The 13,508-nt window shown below is 54.1% G+C and overlaps 2 protein-coding genes across 2 annotated transcripts; one reads left to right on the top strand and one right to left on the bottom strand.

Moving 5' to 3' along the window:
- Nucleotides 1-61: 61 nt before the first annotated feature.
- Nucleotides 62-2,555, bottom strand: LOC116566737 (basic salivary proline-rich protein 2-like). The gene has a single exon (XM_032301243.1). It carries the CDS (start codon nt 2,553-2,555, stop codon nt 1,593-1,595), a length of 963 nt encoding a protein of 320 aa, XP_032157134.1. The 3' UTR covers nt 62-1,592.
- Nucleotides 2,268-6,503, top strand: ZFP36L2 (ZFP36 ring finger protein like 2). The gene is made up of 2 exons (XM_032239430.1): nt 2,268-2,604; nt 3,115-6,503. Exons 1-2 carry the CDS (start codon nt 2,554-2,556, stop codon nt 4,546-4,548), a joined length of 1,485 nt encoding a protein of 494 aa, XP_032095321.1. The 5' UTR covers nt 2,268-2,553; the 3' UTR covers nt 4,549-6,503.
- Nucleotides 6,504-13,508: the final 7,005 nt, after the last annotated feature.

The raw sequence follows: 13,508 nt of genomic DNA, 5'->3' as shown, positions 1-13,508 counted from the left end.
TGAGAAGTCAGGGACTTGGTGGCATAAATGTGGTGATAACCACAGGAGAATAGGAGAATAATTATGAAACTGGCCCAGCAAAGCCCAGCTCATTGGAAATGACCAGCACTTCTTGTTTCTCCATTTAAAATGAAATAAAAGCAGCTACATCATGAATTTTATATTAGCAGGTACTCTGTACACAAGCATGTCCCATAACACGTCCACATATTACCTCCAGAATCCTACCTCATCCACAAAGTGGGTGTTCTCACAGCTGTTGACTGGGAGTCACCCCAGATTTGGACGTTGATTCAAACAGATGCTTCACTGGTTCTGTATCTGCAATCTTGTTACTAACCTAATGGAAGTGCCTAGGGAAGTGGCTGTTTCACACCATTTGGTAAGATGTTTGGGGTCATCTCGCCAAAGAACAAACCAGACCACAGTTGCCCAGGTCTGTCAAGGGGCCAGTGTAAGGTAGGCGCTAAAAGTGAAACTGGTCCTCTTGGCTCTGAGTCCTAAGGTTCAGGATTTGGGTGCCCCCACAGCTCTGCACTCCTGACTGGCTCCGTCCATCTGGCCGTAGTTCAAAAGCCTGGCTTTCTCCACCTCTACGCGTTGTCAATTTGGTTTAATACATAAAGATGGTTTAGTCCTTGTTTGTCTTTTAAACACCTTCACGAACACCATTTGCACCTTGACAGGCGTGAGGGATGAGTCAAGCAGGAATATGATCTTTGTTTGACAAGGAAACCCAAGTACCAAAGAGATGATGCGATTTGCCTAAGACCACATGATTTCTAAGGGGCAGGGCCTGAACTCCAGCCCAGTATTCCTGATCCTTACCCTGGACTCTGGCTCCCTGGGCCGTCAGGGGAGTACAGTAGTGGGAAATGCAGGCTACACTCCAGGGACTCGAATCCCTGAATGGCAGGCCTAGTTCTTTCACCAGAGGGTCCTGGACCTTCCCGCTTCAGGCCCAAGCTTTTTGGCAACCTGTATGAACGCGAAGCGATAAGTGTCCTAGACCAGACTCCAGGATCTTTCTGAGTGGGGCTGTCAGCGGCTTTAGCCTCACCGGGCACTAGATGGGGGTGTCTGCTCTATACCCGGACGAGGGCGGGGCGCCCGCTGGCAAAGCGCATTTTCCAGCGCAAGCTGTTGGGGTGTGGGGCTGGCGAGAGAGGGAAAACAGAGAGGGGCGCGCCCACCATCTGCGTCTGTGCAGCCCCACCGGACCCTGCAGCCGTCATCCAGCGAAGGCTGGGCGCGGCGCCCCCACGGCCGGGGAGGGAAGAGGCTGGGAGGGCGCAACAGGCCCAGGCTATGCCGGGCGGAGAGCTTCGGCGGGCAGCTGCACCCCCAGCCCTGGAGGGCCGGGGAAGGCCGAGCCAACCAGCAGACGGAAAGGGTGGCGCTAAGTCGCCTCATGCCTGCGCGCTCTCCCGGCCCTTCCTCCTGTCCTCGGAGTCAGCTCCCCCGCCCGGGACGCCCCGCGCCACTCCGCGCCTTTGGCCCTGGCTCAAGGTCTTGTGATGTGATTAGCAAAGCCAGCGCCTTGTCCTCAGACACTCAGCCCTGCCCGGCAGGCCCCGGCACTCAAGCCCTGTTTACTGAGCCTGGGCGGGGAGGGGGCGGAGAAACGAGCCCGGGCTCCTCGGGCGAGACTGCCGCGGCGGCCGCCCGCGTGGCTGCCCCCACCCCCACCGCGACTCCACGTGCAGTCGGGCTGGAGCAGCCACCGATGGGACGCAGGCCCCGAGCCCTCGCCTCCTGGCCGGAAGCACCCTTTGCAAACACGCCGGGCCGCACGGACGGTTGCGATATTCTGGCATTTTGCAATTCCCGCGCCCAGCACAAAACCGAAGGTGGGAGCTAAAAGCTCCACAGGTCAGCCTCGGAGAACAGGGCAGGGAAAGACACGTCTGGGGGTGCAGAATCCCGGCCACGCTAAACGCACCGGGGATCTCCGACTGCGCAGCCCCCGAAGAAGAGAGCCGTGCCTTCCCGCCGCCACTCGGCGGCACCCACTGGGGCCAAGCGCTCCACGCCGCTCCGGCCGCCGGCCCCGCCCCGAGGCCTCCCGCCCCCTCCCTCGGAGGAAAAAAATTGGCGGCGGCCAATGGGAGGCCGGGAGGCGCCTGACGTCCGCCAGCCGGCGGGCGGCGTTGCCTGGAGACCCCGGCGGGGGCCGCGTTCTGTCCCCTCCCCCGGCGCGCCCGCCCAGCGGCAGCCGCAGTTCCCCGGGCTCTATATAGGACGCGCGCTTGCGGGCCGCCGAGTTCCAGCAGTCCGCGAGCTGCCGTCGGCTCCGCGGGGGGGGGCGGGCCGGGCACCCCGGGGCGCGGAGGAGCGCTCCTAGCTTCTCTCCTTCCCCCCAGCCGCACTCCGCCGGACCCTCCCGCCGGCCCGCGCCGCTGCCCTCGCCCTCTCCTCTCGCCCCCCGGCAAACTTTCGGCCTCTCCCCGCCCCTCGCCCGTTATTCGTCGTGGCTCTAGCCCGGCCACGCCGCCCCGAGGGCTCCTCCCGACCGCCCTGCCTGCCGCTCCGGCCACTGCGGGATCCAGAAACATGTCGACCACACTTCTGTCCGCCTTCTACGATGTCGACTTCTTGTGCAAGGTACGAAGGGGAGCGGGCCGGGCCGGCAGCAGCAGTTCAGTTCTCGGACTTTGCCTCTGTCCCCCGGTCCTGGGGACCCCCCCTCCCGCCCTGCCTTTTGGGTCGGGAAAGTCCCAGGGTTTGCAAAAGAGTGTGCGAGCGCCCTGGAGGCGGGGAGAGCGGCAGGGAGGGCGCCGCTGTCGCTTTGAGTTTCTCCACTGCGGACTGCGGCCACGCTGCCCGGGGCTTCCCGGACGGGCTTCGCGCCGCCCACCTCGGCCGCCCGGGGCGAAGGATCACGTGTCGAAACCCAGCGCGGCCCGCGGTGGGCGTCCTCCCCTCTCCCGCTCCTTCCAGCGGGATCTTGCTGCTTTTGCGCGTGTATGGGTGGGGGTGGAGGCCGAGTCGAGATCTGCCAAGAGGGGGGCAAAAAAGAGGAAAGAATCGGGCTGGGAGTTCCTCTGCAGCTCGCCCGGAGTCTGTCTTCCCCTTCCGTTTTTCATCCCTTCCCCGCTCCCCTCCCTTTGGCAGACGGAGAAATCCCTGGCCAACCTCAACCTGAACAACATGCTGGACAAGAAAGCGGTGGGGACGCCCGTGGCCGCCGCCCCAAGCTCGGGCTTCGCGCCGGGCTTCCTCCGACGGCACTCGGCCAGCAACCTGCATGCACTCGCCCACCCTGCGCCCAGCCCCGGCAGCTGCTCGCCCAAGTTCCCGGGCGCCGCTAACGGCAGCAGCTGCGGCAGCGCGGCCGCCGGGGGCCCGGCCTCCTACGGCGCCCTTAAGGAGCCGTCGGGGGGCGGCGGCACAGCCCTGCTCAACAAGGAGAACAAATTCCGGGACCGCTCCTTCAGCGAGAACGGCGACCGCAGCCAGCACCTCCTGCACCTGCAGCAGCAGCAGAAGGGGGGCGGCGGCTCCCAGATCAACTCCACGCGCTACAAGACCGAGCTGTGCCGGCCCTTCGAGGAGAGCGGCACTTGCAAGTACGGCGAGAAGTGCCAGTTCGCGCACGGCTTCCACGAGCTGCGCAGTCTGACTCGCCACCCGAAGTACAAGACCGAGCTGTGCCGCACCTTCCACACCATCGGCTTCTGCCCCTACGGGCCGCGCTGCCACTTCATCCACAACGCAGATGAGCGGCGGCCCGCGCCGTCGGGGGGCGCCTCCGGGGACCTGCGCGCCTTTGGCACGCGGGACGCGCTGCACCTGGGCTTCCCGCGGGAGCCGCGGCCTAAGCTGCACCACAGCCTCAGCTTCTCGGGCTTCCCGTCGGGCCACCACCAGCCCCCGGGCGGCCTCGAGTCGCCGTTGCTGCTGGACAGCCCCACGTCGCGCACGCCGCCGCCGCCCTCTTGCTCCTCGGCCTCGTCCTGCTCCTCCTCCGCCTCCTCCTGTTCCTCGGCCTCCGCGGCCTCCACGCCCTCGGGCGCCCCGACGTGCTGCGCCTCCGCGGCGGCTGCAGCTGCGGCCGCTCTGCTCTACGGCACCGGGGGCGCCGAGGACCTGCTGGCACCGGGGCCCCCTTGCGCAGCCTGCTCGTCCACCTCCTGCGCCAACAACGCCTTCGCCTTTGGCCCGGAGCTCAGCAGCCTCATCACGCCGCTCGCCATCCAGACCCACAACTTCGCCGCCGTGGCCGCCGCCGCCTACTACCGCAGTCAGCAGCAGCAGCAGCAGCAGGGCCTGGCGCCCCCCGCGCAACCCCCGGCGCCGCCCAACGCGCCCCTCCCCGCCGGGGCCGCCGCGCCTCCCTCGCCGCCCTTCAGCTTCCAGCTGCCGCGCCGCCTGTCCGATTCGCCCGTGTTCGACGCGCCTCCCAGCCCCCCGGACTCGCTGTCGGACCGCGACAGCTACCTGAGCGGCTCCCTGAGCTCCGGCAGCCTCAGCGGCTCCGAGTCCCCCAGCCTCGACCCCGGCCGCCGCCTGCCCATCTTCAGCCGCCTCTCCATCTCCGACGACTGAGGCAAGAGGGCGCCAGTGAGGAGGAAGGAAGGGAAGGCGGTTCAGAGATGCTGGAGGACACCCCTCACCATCTCGCCCCTGCTGGGGGCACGGGAGCGTGGGGGGTGACATGGGCCCCAGGCAGACTGCAAGCCCGACCAGCACTTGGACTCGAACTCTGTGCTGGGAGGGGCCCCCACTCCTCCTTTTTCGGTTTCCTCTTGTTTTTTTATTTTTATTATGAAGTTTCATTCTTTTGAGCAAAAACGTTGACAAACTTTTTGTATTGAACAAAATATTCACAACAGGGCAGTTGTGATACGAGTAGAACAAAAAAAAAAAAAAAAAACAAAAAAACACTTAAAACTTTTTTTAGGACTCCAATGAGTTTGGGACTTCAGGAAAAATCAACCCAGCACCAGCAGCCATCAACCACCATTCCATCTCTTCACTTGAACAGCATTAGTTAAGTCCAGATGTGGGAACTCTCCTCTTGGAAGAAGTTCCTAATTGTTTGTCTCAGACTGGTGTAAACAAGCTAGCCAGCCACCACCTTGCTAAATCTATAAGCTTTTTAGAATCCAATATTCTGCCAGGAATATGCCTTGATAGTTATTCCTCAGCCCATATGTGGTGTTTTTTTTTTTTGTTTGTTTGTTTTTTAACAGAGTTATGTATGTCTGGGGGTTTTTAAAAAAAAAAAAAACCCTTGCATTCCAAAGGTCCATACTGGTTACTGGTTTCATTGCCACCACTTAGTGGATATTTAGTTTAGAACCATTTTGTCTGCTCCCTCTGGAAGCCTTGGGCAGAGCTTACTTTGTAATTGTTGGAGAATAACTGCTGAATTTTTAGCTGTTTTGAGTTGATTAGCACCACTGCACCACAACTCAATATGAAAAAAACTATTTAACTTATTTATTATCTTGTGAAAAGTATACATTGAAAATTTTGTTCATACTGTATTTATCAAGTATGATGAAAAGCAATAGATATATATTCTTTTATTATGTTAAATTATGATTGCCATTATTAATCGGCAAAATGTGGAGTGTATGTTCTTTTCACAGTAATATATGCCTTTTGTAACTTCACTTGGTTATTTTATTGTAAATGAGTACAAAATTCTTAATTTAAGAGATTGTATGTAATATTTATTTCATTAATTTCTTTTCTTGTTTACGTAAATTTTGAAAGATTGCATGATTTCTTGACAGAAATCTATCTTGATGCTGTGGAAGTAGTTTGAGGAACATCCTATGAGTTTTCTTAGAATGTATAAAGGTTGTAGCCCATCCAACTTTAAAGGAAAAAGTGACCGAATACTTTGCAATCAGGCTGAGATGTGGCACGCTTTTCTAATTCCAACTTTATAAACTAGCAAAAAAAGTGTTTGCTTATTCCACCAGTTCTACTGTGACATACTCGAGAATAAAGACATGTAGCAATAACGGGGAGTCGGGGGGGAGTCTCACAGTGCCTTGGAAGGGCCCGAACTTGCCTTAAATCTTCCTCAACCAAATAAGTATTTTATTAGTGCTTTGAGAGAATCTGAATGTAGGATGGGTTCAACTGCACAAAAGGAATAGATTTTTACCACTTTTTTTATATAAAGTGAAGCAACCGCCTCTTAGTGCTGAAGTATGTAGTACATGAATATGCCTTGTTTAATTACAGAAAATTCCAAAACTTGTACTATTTTTTTTTTTTTCATGTAGAAAGGCAGGAATGTTTCCTAAGCTTTCCTGGACAGCAGATGAATGAGCGGTAGCTTTAGTTTGTACGTAGGTACAGGTGGAGCACTATATGTACTCTCTGGACTACTTTGACAGAAGTAGGTTTTTGAATGTACAAGATAAGTCAACTTGAGTTGTAATATATTTTGGGGAATCAGTTCACTACAAATTGTGACTGTAAACATTGTACTGTAAATGTTTTGTAGTTTTCCCCCAATAAAACTTTTGGGAAAAAAGGTATTAACGTGTAAGAGCTTTTCTTTTTAAACAGGAATGTCTGGCTTTCTAGCTCCCCCCAGCTAACCACAGCAGGCATTCACTCCCAGGTCTTGGGATGGTGGGGGTTGGAGAGCTGGCAGAGCCAGAGTTCAGAAGAGCCTGCGTCCTCTCATGCCTGTATATATTTTATAAGTAAGTTCTAACAGAAAGAAAGTAATTATTGGGACTGTCAAGGGCATTAGTTAGCTGTTCGCTTTGGTAATAAGATGCATCCCAGAGTTGGCTGGCTGGTGGCAGGGCCTGGCCCAGAGGCCTGAAGGGGTGTGGCCTGCCTGAGAGTCACCGAGTGGATCACGTGGCTGTGGTTGCAGCTGAAGGTCCGATTTTTCGCTGGGAAACAGAACTGCTTGGGTGGGGAAGGGGAGGAGGATCTTTTCTGCAGCCGGTGGCCTGCCAGGCCTGAGTGCTGAGCTGGAGGTGGAGAGTGAGGCCAGGCTTTTTCTGGGTCGGAGAACTGGAGTTTTGCCTGGATTTTGGAAAGCCTGGTATGTCCTTGTTCAGGGTGGAGGGGAAGATTAAACAGGTTAAACTTATATCTGGTTGATGTTTGCTTATGCGAACAACTTCCTCTGGGAATGAACACATACAAGTTATTTATGCAAAAAGACCATGTCTGTGCTTTAGAGGACTTAAGTGCCCAGAAAGCAAATTCAACCCAGGTCTCTAGAAAAAGGAAGGAAAAAAATTGATTTGCCTGCTGATTTCGAAAACAGTCGAACAAAATCTTACTATAGTGACTCAGGTTCTTTCTAACTTTAAAACAATCACTTTAGAAACTTAAATCGGGTTCATAATTCATGCATTTTGTTTCTAGAGCCGCCCCCCATACCCATACTAAAGACACTTTTTCCAAAGTAGGTAAGAGATTTAGCAATAGTTTGCTTTCTCATCTACAACAGCTGGGCTCCATCAACAATCCTCGAATCCCCGCTCCCTCACGGGCCCTGCCTTAACCAGGTCTCTGGTGACTCACAGCTGAGCCTGGAGGGGAGGGGGCGGTCTGGAGAATACGCCAGGCCTCGGGCAGCTGTTTCACGTTAACGATGATTGCACTGGTGTTAACTGGAGCGTTGTGGTGCTTGTGCGCTGCCAAAGGGGATGGGAAACAGTTTCAAGGTTCTCCCGGATGCCGGCCCCTGGCTGAAGGCCTCAGCAGCGGGGGAGGGGAAGCCCAAGGCCAAGGAGGGCTCAGGAGGGGCGAAGACTGCAGGCTCCCCGGCCCCTACACCATAAAGAATATGCAGTGGGGAGAGAAAGTCTAAAATGTGGTGCTATTTTAGGTTAAGCTGCGTTTCAAAGGCCTTGTTTCCACTTCATTCCTAAACTTATTTTTCTAAACAAGTACTTTTGATCAGCTGGAATGTGGGGGTAAGCCACATTCATTTTTAAAAACGAGTTTGTTTGAAAAGCCCAACTGTTTGGATCTGAAGTTTTGTATCGCAGACCCAGTGGAGCGTGCAAAGCTGGGGGGGGATCACTCAGAAATTTCTTCTCGCGGCGGATCAATGGAGGGTACTAGGGCATTGTCTTTCTGCAGCGCCTGGAAATTAACAGCAAACAAAACTCTACCACTGCTTGATCACCCTTAGGAAAGTTTTCTTGTAAATTAAGGAAATAGAAGTAAAGATTGCAAGTAATGACAAACTAAAATTCCCATCACGGACTGTTGGCTTCAAGACCGAGTTACACTTAGAAACTGCGGGAGAAAATTCCTCCGTAGTCATTGTGAAAATGAGCCCTGAATGTGATGGTGTTTAGAATGTCTTCATGGCGTTTCCACAGGATGTCTGAAGGCTAAGGTATTTTTTAAGCAGCCCAATTAGTGTGCCACCTTCTAAATTATTTCAGAGAAAGGATGTGTGCACATACAGTTTCCACCCCTCATGCTGTCTGAATCTACTGGTGAGTGTGTCAAAGAAAAAAAAAGCACACACAAAAAAACTATTCAGAAAGCCAAAGCTCTGCACCAGCCCCAGGGAATAGATGGAGGATTGTGAGCCTTGCAGTGGCTCAGGACCCCGGATGACAGAGCCAGGCCTGGTGGGCCCGACGCAGGGAAAACAAGCCGGCGGAGCTCTGGGCCGCAAGCCTGGTCTGGCACTCGTAGGCTCGGTGCTAAACCTGCATGGGGGGCTCAGAAAACCCCAGGGTGGCCACGTGCAGGGAAGAAGCCCGCTGGAGAGCACTGAACCTCGGAAGGGAACCGCCCCCAGACACCGCTCTCCTTCAGTTCTGCTTGTGGTGACAAGTGAGGGCGGATGTGACTCTCACCAAGTTTTCTTGAGACCGGAAGTTGGGTCTCGGCACCGTCCTCGGCCTTGGAAGTTCGTGGGAGCCGGCACAGCCCTTAGATAGAGGCTGGCCGGGCTTACCTTCCATCAGGGGCCCATGGTCGTGAACTCTAATTGTGTTTATTTTTTCTTGTCCACACTCCCGGGGGATGTGCAGAGCTGTGGCCGTCCAGGGCAGTTCCAGTTCTGTGCCGCTGCCGGCGCGGCTGGAGGAAGGAGAAGAGCCGGGGCTGGGGCGGGGCGGGGCCTGGCGGCTGGACAGGCAGAGCCTGGCAGGGAGGAGGCGGGAGGGAGCGGGACAGCAGGAAGCCTCGGCACCTCCAGGGCCCAACCTCTCCTTATGGGTTTTGCTAGACCTTGAAAGAGTCTGTGTGTGTGTGTGTGTGCGCCCGCGCATGCATGCGTGGACGTGTGTGGTGGGGGTGCGCATGCCTGGGCAGTGTATTAGTACATGTTCCTGTGTCCTTTTCTGCCTAGGTGTGCAGAGGTTTGTGGGTGTTGCTCCGTGCGCAGGTGTTCAGGGGTCTGCAGTGTGGTGTCGCCCTAGGGGAGTACTGGTGTGTGGATCCGAGTGCTCCTGCAGGCGGAGGGGGAGTGGGTATGTGGGTCTGTGGGATGTGAGGTGTGGCTTACTGTGGTATGGCTGTGTTTGGATGTGGGTGTTTGTGTGTAAGTGTGTGTGTGTGTATGTGTCTGAGTGCTGGTGTGGGTTTGGGTGTATCTGTTGCTATGTAGGTATGTGGGTCTTTGGGGTGTGTGGTGTGGGTGTGTGTGTGTTGTGATGTGTGGGGTGGTGTGTATGCAGGGGTGTGTGTGTTGGTGTACATGGGTGTGTCTGTGTGTGTGGATGTGTGTGAGTGCTGGTGTGGGCTTGGGTATGTCTGTTCTGTGTGGGTGGGTATGTGGGTCTTTGGGGTATGTATGGGTGTGGGTGTGTCTTTTGTGAGGTGGGGTTTAGGTGTGTATGCGGATATGCATAGGGGTGTGTGTGTGCGTGTGTGTGTGTGTGGATCTATGGGAGTGGGTTTGGGTGTGCCTGTGTGTAGCTGCTGCTGTGTGTGGGTAGCTGTGTGCCTCTGTGGGGGGTGAGCAGCTGTAGGTGTTGCTGTGTGTTTGGGTCTGGCTGTGTCTGCTGCGGTGTGCGTGTGGGTGTGTCTGCATGTGGGTGTGGGTGTTACCAACACCTACGGAGGAAAAGCCGACCTTCAAGTTTAAAAACTGCTTTCAAAACCCAGAAATGACCGCCAGGCTGGCATCCGCTTCCTGCAGAGCAGCAGGCCAGCCTGGGCCGGTGGGAGGGCCGCCAGTGGGCCCCTGGCCTGCAGGGACCGCAGACTCACCTCCATTGCTGGGCACACCTGCCAAGGACAGTCCTCGGTGCCACTGGCGGTCTGCAGGGACATTTTTAGAAAGAATTCACTCTGGGGGGAGGGGGAGGGGCCCTTTTATTTTCATCTGGGCAGAAATAGCTCCTGTCAGATAGCAGCTCTTGTGCCCTCTGGGGCGAGAGGCAGCTCTGAAATAGAAGGAAAGATATTAAGGACTCGACACAGACCAGAAAACTCCTGAGTTCGCTGAACCCAAGTTTAAAATATTTCTCTAAAAATAAGCTTTGTTTTTCTTGTGGATTCCTCCGGCCCTCGTGTCAGGGTGCTTAGCTGGTCTGGGACGCCAGGCGGAATTTTTAAAAAACCAAGTGTTTCCCAGCTGTGGCCTTGGAAAGTTCTCTGTTTTCCATTTATTAAACTCCTAGTTTCCGGCTAATTAAAATTATTTTCAAATAAAACTCCACGGCCCAGCAATATTTGATGAAACACAGAATTCCCGGTGACCCCTCTGCAGGGGGCCAGGCCCAGCAGTGGGGCCCCTGGTGTCCCCTTCACGGGGGTCAGTGCTGGTTTTTATGGGGAGAGGGAACCTGGGCCTTTGAAATGCAGACCTAGGACTTGTCTTATTAAATCCCACCTCCGCCCCGTGGTGAGCGCTTGCAGGCATGGTGACTGCTTGCAGGCGGACCGTCTCTGAGTCCTGCACCACTTGAGAAGGGGCTGCGGGGTAATTGGAAACCTGCTGTTTGTTTCCCCTGCACCACTAATAACCTGAGCAGAGGGGGGTGCACGTCAGGGGAGAGGAACTTGGCTGAGGACTGTAGCCATATGATCTGCTACCTGGTGGTTTCTCCTTGGCCTGGTAGCTGTGGAGCCTTCAGCTCCCACCAGGCCAATGTGCCAGGACTTTATTGAGCACCTATAAGATGCCCAGACGGATATCAAGTCCCAGAGTTGGGTGGGACTTGACAGACCCAGGGCCACATGTTATGCAGATGAAAGTCGGAACGCTGCAGGGTGGAAGGCATATTTTGCTGAGGGCCAGAGCTAGGGGGATTCAGACTTGCAGGCGGATCCTCCTCCCCGGCTCCTGCATTCAGCCCATACAGCAGTGGGGCAGGACGCTGAGTGTGGCCTGGCCCTGCCCTTTCATTCATCCCACAGAGAGCTCTCCATTGTCTGGTAAATGCCTGCCCTGGGCTAAGAGAGGGGAGCTGACAGGTGTTATTCCTGCCTTCAGGGAGTCTGCATAATGATTTCAAGGTTTATTAATGTTGCATCAGGAATCAATGCTTCATTCCTTTTTTATGACTGAATAATATTCCAGTGGATGGGCATTTGGGTTGTTTCCACCTTTTGGCTACTGTTGAATGTTGAATAATCCTGCTATGCATTAAGTGTACAAGTCCATGTGTGAACATAAACTTTTTTTTTTTTTTTTTTGAGATGGAATCTCACTCTGTCACCCAGGCTGGAGTACAGTGGTACAATCTCGGCTCACTGCAACCTCTGTCTCCCAAGTTCAAGTGATTCTCCTGCTTCAGCCTCCTGAGTAGCTGGGATTACAGACACACGCCACCACACCCGGCTAATTTTGGTATTTTTAGTAGAGATGAGGTTTCACTATGTTGGTCGGGCCGGTCTTGAAAGCCTGAGCTGGGGTGATCCACCCACCTTGGCCTCCCAAAGTGCTGGGATTACACATGTGAGCCACGGCACCCGGCCCATCTTAGTTTTTTCAAAAAGTATACTCACAAGCTGAAATCCAGGCCATAAAGGGAAGGACAAGATACTAAGGGAGCATCTGTCAGGGAAATTGACCACATGTAGAGTCCAGACAGTACCTGGAGAAGAAGCAAGAAAGGGCTGGGCTCATGCCTGTAATCCCAGCACTTTGGGAGGCCCAGGCGGGAAGATCGCTTGAGCCCAGAAGTTGGAGACCAGCCTGGGTGACATGGTGAAACCCCTTCTCTGCAAAGTATTCTTTAACAAATTAGCTGGGAGTGATAGCACCCCTCTGCATTCCAGCCTGGGGAACAGAGCAAGACTCTGTCTCCCAAAAAAGGGGTTTTTTTCACCCCAGAGCACAAAGGGTTATCACATGTGGAAAGCTCTGGAACTCTGGAGTCAGATGGGGGCAGTGGATCCTCATGTGCTGTGAATTACTCACTGGGTGACCTCGAGCACAGTTCACAGCCTCTTTGAGACTCAGTTTCTTCATTGGAAAACTGGGTTAATCCACTGTTGCTGTTTTAAGATTAAGTGAGATAATACAGGCAAAGTGCCTTGCCCGTGGCCTGGAGGTGGTGTGTTGAGGAGCTCGGGCTGGCTGCTATTATTAATAGAATGCTTCATCCTCTTCTGCTGCCCCTCCTCCCCTGGCCCAAGCTCACAGTTCTCCAGGTCAGAATGCCTTAACAATTTTAATAGCTGCTATTTATAGAGCTCCTATTATATACAAAGCTTTACGTACGTTAACGAATTCCTTATAACAACCCAAGACCAAGGTCCTACTGCTATTCCCATTTCAAAGATGAGGAAATTAAGCTCAGAGAACTGTTTAGGGAGAATCCAAAGGAATCCAAGCTTTTGCTCCTTCAAATACCCCAGGCTGCCTTTCTTCACCCCTTTCTTCCTGCTTTACTCCCAACTATCCTATAAAGCCCTGATCCTTTGAGAAACCCCCAGGATTTCAGTCCAAGTGTCCTGCCTCATCTGTGCTTTTGTTTGTTTTTGTTTTTGGGTTTTTTATTTTTTTTTTAGACAAGTCTCATTCTAGTTGCCCAGGCTGCAGTGCACGATCTTGGCTCACTGCAACCTCCACCTCCTGGGTTCAAGCAATTTTCCCACCGCAGCCTCCCAAGTAGCTGAGATTACAGGCACCTACCACTATGCCTGGCTAATTTTTGTATTTTAGTAGAGACAGGGTTTCACCATGTTGGTCAGGCTGGTCTCAAACTCCTGACCTCAGGTAATCTGCCCACCTCAGCCTCCCAAAGTGCTAGGATTACAGGCGTGAGCCACCGTGCCTGGCTTTTTAAAAAATATATAGACAGTGTCTCACCATTGTGCCCAAGCTGGTCTTGAACTCCTGGGCTCAAGTGATTCGCCTGCCTCAGTCTCTCAAAGCACTGAGATTACAGGCAAGAGACCAGACTGGGCAACATGTCGAAACCCCATCTCTACAAACAAAGTAAAAACTAGCCGGGAGTGGTAGTAATCACCTGTAGTCCCAGCTACTTGGGAGTCTGAGGTGGGAGAGTCGCCGGAGCCCAGGAGCCAACTGCAGTGAGCTATGGTCATGTCACTGCACTCCGGTCTGGGGAACAGAGTGAGACCTTGTCTCT

This window comes from Sapajus apella, unplaced genomic scaffold, assembly GCF_009761245.1.
Source record: "Sapajus apella isolate SASKATOON/1434 unplaced genomic scaffold, GSC_monkey_1.0 scaffold44, whole genome shotgun sequence".
NCBI classification, from domain to species: Eukaryota; Metazoa; Chordata; class Mammalia; order Primates; family Cebidae; genus Sapajus; species Sapajus apella.
This window is presented reverse-complemented; position numbering and strand designations above follow the sequence as displayed.

Coding starts and splice junctions, on each gene's coding strand:
- LOC116566737 (XM_032301243.1), bottom strand. CDS start 2,555: ATGTTTCTGGATCCCGCAGTGGCCGGAGCGGCAGGCAGGGCGGTCGGG.
- ZFP36L2 (XM_032239430.1), top strand. CDS start 2,554: ATGTCGACCACACTTCTGTCCGCCTTCTACGATGTCGACTTCTTGTGC. Junction 2,605..3,114: donor ATGTCGACTTCTTGTGCAAG/GTACGAAGGGGA, acceptor TCCCTTTGGCAG/ACGGAGAAATCCCTGGCCAA.